Source organism: Manis javanica, chromosome 11, assembly GCF_040802235.1.
Source record: "Manis javanica isolate MJ-LG chromosome 11, MJ_LKY, whole genome shotgun sequence".
NCBI classification, from domain to species: Eukaryota; Metazoa; Chordata; class Mammalia; order Pholidota; family Manidae; genus Manis; species Manis javanica.
In genome coordinates this window covers 25,812,007-25,825,737 of record NC_133166.1, presented here as the reverse complement: position 1 = coordinate 25,825,737, position 13,731 = coordinate 25,812,007, and the positions used below count along the sequence as shown (strand labels likewise).

Here is a 13,731-nt window from a genome sequence, read left to right as displayed (position 1 = left end):
TACTGCTGTTTTCTCATCGTCCAAGAACAGTCCTGCAGATTGAAGGTACCTCATGCCTGAGCCCATCCAAACTTTCTACTGTGGACACCACATCCCTAATTATGACCCAGCACAGTCCTAAGGCCCCAGAAGCACAAGATGGCATGATGGCCACATATACTTCCAGAGATCACGGGAAGGAGAAAGCACTAGAACTGATTCCTAGGGAGTGAAAATCCACACTTGGTACCTACTGGTTTTTTCATTTCAAATCCAGATCCCTTCTCTGGTCTTTTCCTGAAAACATAAGTCTGGACAGCAGAGGGTGCCATTGCTATGTCCAGGAGGCTCTGCTAAAAAGGTGATGACCCTTATGTGCACATCTTTTTATGTTTTTGGCATTTTGTCCTATATCCTCTGTAACCAGCTTCTCATCTTGAACTGGGAACCTGAGAATTTCCAAGAATGGAAGGCCTGAATGGCTCTGAGAGTTACTTGATAATAATTCAAGGGAATGCAGGCTGTTCCTCCTAAGCCAGCACGTCAGGCCCTAAAGCCATGGGATGACCTGCATGCTGGGGTCAAAGGGAAACAGATGGAAACCCATTTCCTCCTTCCCAGGGATGAGCGCTGGAGGGAGTGCTGTGTCAACACGGAGAGAGACTGGAGGTGCCCGATTTGGAATCCCTTCCCTCACCAAATGTCACAGGAGATGGGGGACTGAAAAATTGCTGCCAGAGAAGGGATGAGTGCAGACACTGCCTCATCAAGTAGTCCATTAATTCTATTTGCCTCAGTTTAGAAGTGCACAAGGGATAGTTGGCAATGAAAAATGCCAGAAGACCCAGGGAAGTATCACAACACCATTTGACCTTGTGCCTCACTGGAGGCACAGGACAGGCCCTACTTCCTTCCTGACCGGGGAGCCCATCTCAGTACCGCTAAGTAGTCCTCTGTCACTCAAAAGTCCTAATGAGGACAAGCAACCTGAAAAATGGGGGCCTAGCTGGCCAAAGAAAGAAAAGAGTTTCCAGTGAAAGAGAATTATGGCAGATTTAGAAAAGAATATCAAATAAGTGCAGTTTTAGAACTTGAAGATCACTACTTCCATCTTTACAACAAGGAAAAAGTTTAATATATGTCAAGCCTAGGAGCCACTGATTCTAAGACTGTCATTTAGCTAGAATGGAGGACAGAAGAACTAGAGGCTTGTCTGTGATTGTCTAGAGATGTCACAAGATGTCAGAGCTGGAGAAGCTCAGTGAGGAGAGGAGGCCAGAGCCCTGTTCTCACTTCATCTACTTCTAAAGCTCATGCTGGGGTCATTAAGATACATGACTTCTGAAAACCAGTTCATCCTGCCCCCGGGTCCTGGTGAGGCAGCTTGCTCAGTCAGACAAGGTGCTACCCTCTCAGGTTGTTCTGACAATAGGATATTGTAGTAGGAGTAAGTCCTGCAACCTCCCTGGTCAACTTGCCTCAGAAACAGAACTCCCTGAACTCTTTCTAGTGTTTTAGCTGACCCCATCCACCCACCACTTCCACAGACCACTTCACAGATAGCTAGAGATCCTGGAAGCTCAGTTCTTAGACCAAAGTGATTGCTTTGTAAACAACATGTGAACCACCTGCTCCCGGATCTGCTTGGCCTTGACCCCATAAATGATGGGATTCAGCATAGGTGGAGCGAGCATGCAGACATTAGCCAACAAGATGTGGGTATGAGGTAGAATGTGGCGTCCAAACCGCTGAGTAAGGATTGTGAAGATCCCAGGCCCATAAAAGAAGATGATGACACAGACATGGGAGCCACATGTGTTGAGAGCTTTGTGTCGAGCTTCTCGGGAAGGGATATTGAAGACAGTATGGAGAATCAGCACATAGGAAACAAAAATTAGCACAACATCTAAAACCACTGTTAACATTAGGATGGAAAACCCATACCAAATGTTCACCCAAATGTCATCACAAGCATATTTGGCCAAGCCAATATGTTCACAAAAGGTGTGTGGAATAACATTATTTTGGCAGAAAGTCAGTCTTTTCACAAGAAATATGATGGGGAAAAGTGTACAAAAACTCCTCAGAAAGATGGTCACACCAATTTTCCCAATCAGTGCATGTGTAAGGATAGTGGTGTATCTCAGTGGGTAGCATATGGCAATGTAGCGGTCAAATGCCATCACAAGCAAGATCCCGGACTCAGACATGAAGGTGGAATGGATGAAGAAGAGCTGAGTGATGCAGCGATCGAGGGAGATCTCCCCAGCACGGAACCAGAAGATGGCCAGGGCCTGAGGCACTGTGCACGTGGAGAGGACAATGTCTGCTCCGGCCAGCATGCAGAGGAAGAGGTACATGGGCTCATGGAGGCTGCGCTTTGTGAGGATGATGCAGATGAGCAGGCTGTTTCCAAGCAGGGCGATGACATAGGAAATGAGGAAGGGGATGGAAATCCACATGTGCTTGTCCTCAAGGCCAGGGATGCCCAGCAAGCGGAAGACTGTGTGGCTAACCCCAGTGTGGTTTAAGGAAGTCATACCTGCCGCAGATGATCTGGGATCTCACTTCCTGTACATAGAGGGAGGAAAATATATATTCTTTCAAATATACTCTTGTGAAGAATTATATTAAGATATTAATACCTTGTTGCTCATGTAATTGTATATTAATGATACCAAAAAAAGATGTTAATATCTTTGTGAACTCACCAAAGCTTTTGCATATCTCATACACCCCACTCCTTTAAACATGCAAATAATAGAAAATAGGCAGAGATGAAAGGATAAGATATGGGCTCATGTGACAGCCAATTACACTTATCTCCAGCTAATCAAAATAAGATACTATTGTATGTATTTCACTTTCCAACAGGATTATGTATATACAGAGGAAACCATTATGCATACCTGCAGAGACTATGACAAGGTGGTACTTGAACTTGACCTTGAATAGACTAGCTTATCATAAAGTGAAGAATGAAGAGAAGGGAGGCAGCATATGAAAAGGTGAATATACAGATCAACGCACAGGATGTATGTGATATGTTTCCAGCTCAGGGTGACAGGTGCACAGGGGGTTCTGAAGAGGGCAGGCGAGGGTCAGACAGGCATTTTCCTGATGGTGAAGGGCCTTGATCCCAACTTCACACTTAGAATTCCAACCTTTACACAGGGGGAGCCATTAGTTGTCTTGAAGCTATTAGTTTAGAACAATCACCTTTGAAGGTTTATTGGAACAGTAATGGACTGAAGAGACTGAATGTTAAAAGGCCAGCTGTGTGCCAGGAATAGAATAGATCTGAATGTAATACAGTCACAAGAAATTAAAGTAATATCTATTAAGCATCATTTTATGCCAAGGATTGCAGTATGCACATTGCACATGTCACTTTATATATTCTCCCTATAGGGTGCAGATGTGCACTCTGGGAGGGTGTGCTATCTCCACATCTAAAGAAAGTGAGACTCAGAGAATGTGAAAGACTCACCAAATTTCATAACTAGTAATTGATAGGAATGAGTTTGAAATCTCTCTGATTTTGCCACATAAACCTTGCTTACCTGCGAAGGGCACTAAGATAGCTTTCAGAGGTAGCAGATGGGGCTTGTGTGCCTGAGATCTTCCTGCTGCACACATCTCAGGGAGCTAAGCTGAGAAAGGGCTGAAATTGGAAAAAATAGGCATTATTAGTGGGGAGGGGGTCAGAACTTGATATTTGGAAGATTCTTCTGTTGATAGAAACTAACAGGTACTTTCATGATTTATTTCCTAGTATACTTTACCATGAGCCTCATCATTCAGCAAGTATATTTTGAGCAGTGACTCTTTCAGGCACGTTCTCAAGTCCTAACTGGGTTTATGGCTTGAGAGAATGGTGGATATGTAAACAGATAGGTTAGTAAAGTATTCCAGTGTAATGGGCTCAGAAGGCACCTTCTGAGAAGACAGCCATGTCCAATCCCATTTTCATCAGAATGAAGAAATGGTGGCAAATAATAAAACACCCTCTTCATGAGGTTTCTGAGGATATTAAATGAAGGAGTATCTTAAAACATCTAGCTCAGTGGCTAAGATAAATCTATGCTCTTTAACATTTCTTCCACTCCAGTTCCTTCTCCTGGTGGCCTTGATTTTTCTTTCTGAGGAGGAAAAGGGTCCCTAGTTCTCACACCTTCCCAGATGTCCTGGCTGCCTCCCGAGAGCCCCCTCCAATGTCTGGCTCAGCAGAGGTGACCACAGTTCCCTGCCAGTTCTCAGGGTTTTTCCATGTGTTTCCAAGAGTGGTCCACAGTCTTAAGTAAATGTGTTTTTTCTGTTTTCCCTTTTCTAGTCTGTAGAGCACTTGCTGATTACTGAAGACTCGGCTATTTGCCACGCGTCAGTAACTTCCACTGCCTAGATGCTCTCCCCCTCCATCCCTAGACCTCGCCCTCCACTTCTGCCATACCCACCCAGACTGCTGGTCTTTACTATCCTGTGTGCGCACCCATCCATAGTCTCCAAGGGTCCTGCGGCCTCTGGCCTGTCTGGGACACTGCACTAGCCCAGTCTCTACATTGATCCTGGACCCACCCCACCCCAGATGTCTAATCCACTCACCAGACTTAGCCTGAGACTTCAGAAAGACGTAGGCATGAAATCTGAGATCTGTAATAAAATTTAGCTGTTGTGGCTCAGGAGCTGGACGTTTTATCCTCTCTCATGGAACCCTTGAGGGAAGCACACTAGGGCTCCAGGGACAGAGCTGTCTCCGCCAACCCCACCCTCCTCCCAAATGGGCTGGGTCCCTAAACCATATCCCATCTCCCACCCTTCCTCCTGCTCCTCTTCTCTCCTGCTTTATTCCACATGCTCTGATACACAAGCTTTTCCCACCTAATTTAGCCTTTTAATGAATGTTAAACCCATTTTCAACAGGAACATACTTATAATTAATAATGTACCTATGATTTATAAAGCTTTGTTTTTTATGAAAAGGATTATGTTAAAACTATATGCATCCCCAGGTTTTCATAAGTCTATAATTTCAGAGTTTTAAATCCTATTTAACTACTGTCCAAGGGTATTTAACTACTGTCCAAGGGTAGATACCATTACATACTTAACAGTTAGAAGAAGAGGTATAAGTCTTGATTACCTGCTTGTATTTTACTTCCCTGCCTCTTTTGGCTGCTTTTGAGGGTTTTTTTTCTCTTGATTCTCAGTTTGATCATGATGCATGAGGCATAGCTTTATTTGTTTTTATCTTCTCTGAGGTTCACTGAGCTTTTTTGAATCTGTAAATTTATTATTTCATTTTGAGACCCCAACTACACATATGTTAGACTTCTCATTGTTCCACCAGTACCTGAGGGTGTCTTCATTGTTTTTCTTTCTCACTTATTAAATTGGACAATTCTATTGATAATTCTTATGGTTAATTAGTAGAAGTACAGTTACCTTAGTCAAAGAGTAAATACCTTTTTAGTTTTGTTAGATACTAAGGATTCCCTCCATAGTGGTTATACCATATTTCATTGCTACTAGCGATATCTGAGAGTGTTTTTTTCCTTATAATCTCACCAGCAGAGTATGTTGTCAGGCTTTTGAACATTTGTCAATCTGATAATTTATCAACTGTGGTTGACCATCTGCAAAAATGGCTGCCAATTATCCCTCCCTCTGCTCCACACACGTGCCATTTTCCTCATCATGAGATGAAGTCTATTCTCCAACCCCTTCAATTTAGGATGGCCTCATGACTTTCTTAAATCAATGGAACAGGGCTGAAGCCACATTGTGTGAATTCCAGGGCATATGAACCTTGCCACTTCCATTTTTCCCTATCAGAGGTCAGTAGCCATTAACAAGCTTAGGATAGATAATGAATGGGACCATGTGGAGAGGGAACATGCTGAGGGCAACCAGCATCGTGGGTGACACCACAGAGGCAATGGCTTTGCTTTACTCACTTCCTTAAAGCCTGGACCTGAGCTGTTCTTGGCATACTGGAGGCACATGATAAATATCTGTTGTATAAAATGATTGAATGAATAAACTAATATTTGAAAGCTAGAAATGTGTGGGTTCAGTTCTGGGAGTAACTTCGAAGGTGCTTGGGTACCCTGACGCCAGGTGAGTGCCCATCAGGGGCAGCCTGATGGAGTTCCAGGATGTTTGTGTAGAATTTGGATGATGCCAGAGAGTGGCATCTGGGAGCCTCTCACTATTCAATTTCAAGGAGGAGTTTCTCAAGAATTCCCACCTCAGCATGGTAACAGAGGCAGGTAGGCATTTTGCTGCAGGCCACCTTCCCAGCAATATTTCCCATTTCATCTTTCATAACTGTTCCTCAGAAATAGTACATAATTCATCCTTCACCCCTCCTTTGGCATCCTACGTTCTTCTACTACTTCTGAGTCCTCATCTTTGTTGATTTTTCCACCAAGGATACCCTCTTTCTTTGACTGGTGAACTTGCACTCAGATCTCGGGAACCATCTGAAACCTTAGCTCTTTCACCAAGTATGTTATAACCACCTTTCTACACTAAGTAGTTTTAAGTAATACTTTCTTGAGAAAATATCATGCTCATATTTCTTTTTTTTTAAATTTTTTATTAAGGTATTATTGATATACACTCTTATGAAGGTTTCACATGAAAAAACAATGTGGTTACTACATTTACCCATATTATCAAGTCCCCACCCACACCCCCATGCAGTCACTGTCCGTTAGTGTAGTAAGATGCCGCAGAGTCACTATGTGCCTTCTCTGTGCTACACTGTTTTCCCTGTGACCCCCCCACATCACGTGTGCCAATCATAATACCCCTCAATCCCTTTCTCCCTCCCACACCCCTCCCCTTTGGTAACCACTAGTTTCTTCTTGGAGTCTCTGAGTCTGCTCACATTCCTCTTTATAAAAAAATTCTACACATTTTTTAGGAAAGCAGATATATGTAGAAAAATTTGACAGTTTATAAAAATAAAATACTTACAAAAACCATCCATTTTTTAATGTAGAAATACACATTGCTATCATTTTAGAAAATATTGCTAAATATTTTCTATAACTTACATGTCTGCAGGTAAACATTTGCTTTAAAAATGTATCATATTCTGCTCACTGTTCTGGAACACGTTTTCCTAACTTATTAATGCAAAGTGGACATATTGCCATACCAAAAATATAGGCTTTTGCAGACATTTATAATTTAGCCATATAGAGTATACATCACATCATTATAATTACTTATTCACTATCGTGTCTACTGGATAGCAGACTCAGAATTCCATATATATTGCTTCACTGGAGTCTATCCTATCATCTGACAGAGTAAGCACTACATTTAGATGTTTATATTTTCTTTTTAAATTGTAAAATAGTGAAATTTCACTGTAGAATAATTGTTGTATATACAATTGTTGTATATAAATAATGTTGTATATAAATTGTTGTATATAATTGTATATATAAACAATTGTTGTATATAAATAATGAAATGCATGAAAAGGAAAACTGTTGTTAGTGTAGTTTATCTTTTCTTTGTCCTTTTATGTATGTTTTTACATGTATAAACAAACTATTATTTATGGAGTTTTATAATTTTATTGTATTTCAACAAATGTTTTTTGGCTGCAATTTGTGGAAGAATCATAATTTACTCATTCATTTCATTATTATTTTAAGAAATTTTAAATAACTTTTGTGGTAAAATACATATAATATCAAGTTTACCATCTTGAGCATTTTTAAGTGCACTGTTCAGTAGTGTTAAGCATATTCCCATTGTTGTGCAACCAATACCTAGAACTTTTCATCTTGCAAAACTGAAAAGATATCCATTAAACAACTTCCCATTCCCCATCTCCTGTTAGCTGGTGGCAGCCACCATTCCCCTTTCTGTCTCTATGAATTTGACTTCTCTACATGGAATTGTACAGTATTTGTCTTGCAACTGCCTTATTTTACTTACCATATGTCCTCAAGGCTCATTTATGTTGTAGAATGTGTCAGAATTTCTTTCCTTTTTAAGTTAAGTAATATTCTATTGTATGTATATTCCACATTATGCTTATCCAGTCATCCACTGATGGACACTTGGGTTGCTTCTACCTTTTGGTCATTATGAATAATGCTCCTATGAACATGGGTGTACTAATATCTCTTTGAGACCCTGCTTTATATTCTTTTGTATATCCACCGAGAAGAGGATTTGCTGGGGCACATGGTAATTCTATTTTTTATTTTTTAAAGAACCATCATACTGTTTTACACAGCACCGGTACTATTTTCCATTCCTACCAGCAGTGTACAGGTTTTTATTTTCTCCACATCCTCTTCAATACTTGTTACTTCTTGTTTGCTTCTTTGATAACAGCCATCCTAGTAATCTTAACTCACTTAGGTAGTGTAAGTAGACTGACTCCTTTATCATTATGTAATGTCCTTCTTTATCTCTTGTTACTTTCTTTGTTTTGAAGTCTATTTTGTCTGATACAAGTACTGTCACACCTGCTTTTTTCTCCCTATTGTTTGCATGAGATATCTTTTTCCTTCCTTGGACTTTTAGTCTGTGTATGTCTTTGGGTTTAAGGTGAGTCTCTTGTAAGCAGCATACAGATGGGTCTTGCTTTTTTATCCATTCTATTACTCTGTGTCTTTTGATTGGTGCATTCAGTCCATTTACATTTAGGGTGATTATTGAAAGATATGTACTTTTGCCATTGCAGGCTTTAGATTCGTGGTTACCAAAGGTTCAAAGGTAGCTTCTTTACTATCTAACTGTCTAACTTAACTCACTTATTAAGCTATTATAAACACAGTCTGATGATTCTTTATTTCTCTCCCTTCTTATTCTTCCTCCTCCATTCTTTACATGTTAGGTGTTTTATTCTGTACTCTTTTGAGTTTCCTTTGACTGCTTTTGTGAATAGTTGATTTCATTTTTTGCCTTTAGTTAGTATTTGGTTGGTCTGCTTTCCTTGGTGTGATTTTATTTTCTCTAGTAAAATCTATTTAGCCTTAGGATTGCTCCCATCTAGAGAAGTCCCTTTAAAATATCCTGTAGAGGTGGTTTGTGGGAGGCAAATTCCCTCAACTTTTGCTTGTCTGAAAATTGTTTAATCCCTCCTTTGTATTTAAATGATAATTGTGCTGGATACAGTATCCTTGGTTCAAGGCCCTTCTGTTTCATTGCATTAAATATATCATGCCATTCTCTTCTGGCCTGTAAGGTTTCTGTTGAGAAGTCTGATGATAGCCTGATGGGTTTCCCTTTGTAGGTGACCTTTTTTCTCTCTCTGGCTGCCTTTAATACTCTGTCCTTGTCTTTGATCTTTGCCATTTTAATTATTATATGTCTTGGTATTGTCCTCCTTGGGACCCTTGTGTTGGGAGATCTGTGGGCTTCCATGGTCTGAGAGACTATTTCCTCCCCCAGTTTGGGGAAGTTTTCAACAATTATTTCTTCAAAGACACTTTCTATCCCTTTGTCTCTCTCTTCTTCTTCTGGTAGCCCTATAATGCAGATATTGTTCCATTTTTGATTGGTCACACAGTTCTCTTAATATTCTTTCATTCCTGGAGATCTTTTTATCTCTCTCTGCCTCAGCTTCTCTGTATTCCTGTTCTCTGATTTCTATTCCATTAATGGTCTCTTGCACCTCATCCAGTCTGCTGTTAAGTCCTTCCAGAGATTGTTGTATTTCTGTTATCTCCCTCCTGACTTGATCCTTTAGCTCTTGCATATTTCTCTGCAGGTCCATTAGCATGGTTATGACCTTTATTTTGAATTCTTTTTCAGGAAGATTGGCTATATCTGTCTCCCCAAGCCCTCTCTCAGGGGTGGTCTGGGTGATTCTGGACTGGACCAAATTCTTCTGCCTTTTCATGTTGATAGAGATAGTCGTAGACAGGTGGCACGTGTGTCAGCTGGGAGAACAAAGTCTGTTCCTGCTTGCTGGTCACCCTGCCCTTCTCTGATGCCTGTGTCGGTTACCCGCACACCTGGAGCAGCCTCTGGGTTAATCCCCTGAATTGCTGTGGGTGGGGTCACCGTCGGGGCAGCCCAGAGCCCTGCAGGGAAAGGCAGGTGCGCCAGATGTGCTCTCCTGTGAGAACGGTGCCCCTTCACGCCCTGTCCTGGCTTCTTCTGCTTGTGCTGGGCAGCCATGCACCGGCGGCTCCTGGGTCTGGCCCGATGGCTATGCGCTGGGAGGAGACTCTGGGCGGCTGCTGTGGGCAGAGCCGCTCTCAGGCTGCTCGGCCGCTGTGGTGGGACTGTGCTGGCTGGGGAATGAACGGCAGGCTGTTTATAGCTGTGAGGGGCTTCAGTGCTGCGCTGCCTCCCAGGGGGCTGGGGCACCAGAAGCTCCTCAGAATTCCCAGCCTCCTGGGCTGAGTGTGCTGGGACAATTCTGTCCAGCTGTGAGGCCCCTGTCCCTTTAAGACTTTCAAAAAACACCCGCTTTTCCTTTGTCCCAGGGGAGCCAGCTGTGGGGACCCGGTCACAGATTTTACTTTTCCGTTTCCCTAATATCCAGCACACCATGCACTGTGTCTGCGCTCCTGGTGTGGATGGCTACGTCTGGGTATTTAGCAGTCCTGGGCTCACTCTTCCTCCCCGCTCTGACTCCTCTCCTCCCGCCGGGAGCTGGGGTGGGGGGGCGCTTGGGTCCTGCCGGTTTGTATCTTACACCCTTCATGAGGTGCTGAGTAATTGCAGATGCAGATGTAGCCTGGCAGTTGTACTGTATCCTCTGGTCTCTCTTTTAGGTGTAGTTGTATTTGTTGTATTTTCAAAACTATATATGGTTTTGGGAGGAGATTTCCCCTGCCCTACTCATGCCACCATCTTGGCTTCTAGGTAGTATAAGTAGAAAAGAAAAAAATGTAAGTATTCTCATGTAAATATTAAAACATTAATATTACAAATGACCAAGTTTAAATGACTTCATTAGTATGGTGTATATTTAAGTTCAATTTTTCTAAATGGTGAAGGAATATATTTTTTATAGTCAGTCTTTAAAACATATATTTGCTTTCAAATTATTTGTATTGATTTAAAATTGCATTTAATATTTACTAATTCCCATTCAAATGGACCCTGGAATATTTGGTTCAATAATGCTACCAATCCACTTATCTAAAATAACACAGGTACTACACACTTAATTCAGGTATGGTGTTGCAGAGAGGCTGTTCAGGCCTGGAGAGCCATAAGATGTTGTAAACGTAGTGCTGGGTCTAGGTTCCCTGGTGTAATAGCTGCCTCTGAAATCTTCAAGCAAATATATAAACTCTGTTTTTGGTGCTCATCATGCTGAGATTTCTGTTGTGACTCATGCTATTCTAGCCCACAAGGACTCTATTTGAAGCAGATAAGTAGTTTTTCATGGCTGCGGGGTGTAATTTCAGGCTGGAATGCTCTATCTACACTAGATATTATTAGAGCAAAGACAGGTGGTTAAAATATTATGACTGTTGTCAAGAGTGATGTAGACAGAACTGGAGAGACTAGAGCAGTTGGATGCTGGATCCACTTTCATGGTCTATCAGACAATCAATGCAACGTTCAGAGTCCTTACATTGAAATGGGCTATAACAGGAGAATGTAAACCATGAAAATTGGCAAATACTACAAATCAGGGCCTTGTCTATTTATTTATTAATTTGTCTACCTACTTATTTTTCTATTTTTCTATGTATTATTAATTTATGTGTGTGTGTATGTATGTATGTATGTATGTCTATTTATTTATTGGTAAGCTTGTTTGCCAGCACAGCACCATTCCAGATTCACAGATAAGGGCTGTCTAACTAGAGTGGGAAGTGTCATGTAGGAGGCACAGTGAGGATTTTCTGGGTGTGAAGACCCTTTTTAGCTTTCAGTGTGCAAGTTCTCCTGAATCCCTCCAGATATGGTACTGTTACTGGTTCCTGATCCTGACTACTGTAAACATCCAGGGCATTCCAGAGGGACTTATTAGTGCCTTGCACTAATTGCACTCATTCAATATTTGCCCTTTTGTTGTTTAGTTAAACATTTTGAGGATTTACAATGTGTTTCAGCATGCTAGATTCTGGAAGTACACAAAGAAAATATACTCAGACCTTGGATATTTTACTATTAATTGGAGGAACACTGCCAGGTAATCAGATATGCTCCTATCTTAGAAAGGTCCTCTGAAGATTGAACTGCTTGTTAAAATAGAGGGAAAGGAGTGCTTTATGGGGAGGTGGGTCAGTAAGCACATTCCTGATACATTGGGCAGATAAATGCCCTGAATAAGGGTAGTTTTCTCAGCAGTACAAAGCAGGGAGGTAGAGGTGGCTTGCCCAGGATTGTGAAAGCACCTGAATCAGACTCCTGAAGCCTTCATGAGGCATTTGAGAAATTACCTTAGGGTGACCTTTGGCTAGACAACCAAGCACTCCAGTGTACACAACTTCACTGTACACCAGACCCCAACTCCTCAGCCCCTTAGTGTGCATTTTCTGCTTCATAGTAGAAAAGCTCTCTTTGCCCCTTCCAAAGTCCAGTGAGCACCACCATCTGTAAGCTGGTTCTCTTTGGGCTCTAATTTTGCTTCATATTAATCTCCTTTTCCAGCTAGATTTCCATCATCAGTGATGAACAGCTGGCCGTGGAACCTCAATAGTATTACTGTCTGTTTTATTTCTTCCATCTCCTCCAGGGGGCGCCTTTCCGGAGGGCAGGACGTGGACTCCAGGTGGCTGTGGCCCAGGACTGACCTGGTGGTAGCAGTCCTCAGCAGGCGGGTCCTCACATGCCTCTGCTGACACTTCTTTCACGTGATTTATTTTCAGTTGTTTCACCATTACTTAGAGAGCAATACAGGAACAAAAGTAGGAGTGGATTTTCCTCCTCCAGAAATAAAATGTAGAGGTGAGGAGAACAGAACCTACAGGGGGCAGTAATGTTTACATACACTCACTCAGTGCTACATTCTGAGTCAGGAACTCAATAAATGTAGAGATGCTGGCAGTTGTCTGTGTTCTTCACCATATCTTGGATCTCTGACCTCTCACTACCTGAGTTCTGCACCAACCTCCTCTCCTGAGAACGGAGATGGGCATATCTAGTTCAGCATATGGTCTGAGAGGTCTTAGAAGCAGGTCAGCTTACCCTCCAGTTTGGTTTTAAGGGGATAAAATTATTCCTTCCACCAATAATAGTACTAGCTGCTTCAGGGGAATAATGAGCATGCTGGCTACTGAATCTTCTGTATTCCTTCTAGAATCTGAATGACTTTGCCTCTTTTTTCCTGCCCTCTCCACTATTCTGTTACTTAGTCCACACCCGTGCATATGAGTCTGTGCCTACCTGCCCGCCTTGCTCTCCGTGTTTGCGCTCAGCCCCTCCGCCTCTAGTACGATGGATAACAGAACAATTTGTGAACTCTGAGTCTTCAGCCAGCCGGGATCCATGGTCACAAATGTCTTAGGTCTTTATCAGAATTTTCACGGTTGCCTGGAGAGACATTGACAAGGAAACACATCAAATATTGGGAGGGTTTCAAACATCAGTTATCTCAAGACCCATGTTATATCACCCCCACTCTCCCTTCTGTAGCTGCCTGCTCAGGAGATGTCCTTGTTCTGCTTCTCTGGCTCCTCTACCCATAGTCACAAGTCCTTTCCCATTTCATTCAGTTCAAAAAGATCTCTTGCCCCTTAATCCATTCACAGAAGATAAAAATATGTGCAGTAACATTTTTTAAATTAATTTTTTATTTTGGGGGGG

At 42.0% G+C, this 13,731-nt stretch overlaps 1 protein-coding gene across 1 annotated transcript; it reads right to left on the bottom strand.

Moving 5' to 3' along the window:
• Nucleotides 1-1,559: 1,559 nt before the first annotated feature.
• Nucleotides 1,560-2,519, bottom strand: LOC118968839 (olfactory receptor 52B4-like). The gene has a single exon (XM_037001007.2). The coding sequence runs from the start codon at nucleotides 2,517-2,519 to the stop codon at nucleotides 1,560-1,562; it is 960 nt and encodes a 319-aa protein (XP_036856902.2).
• Nucleotides 2,520-13,731: the final 11,212 nt, after the last annotated feature.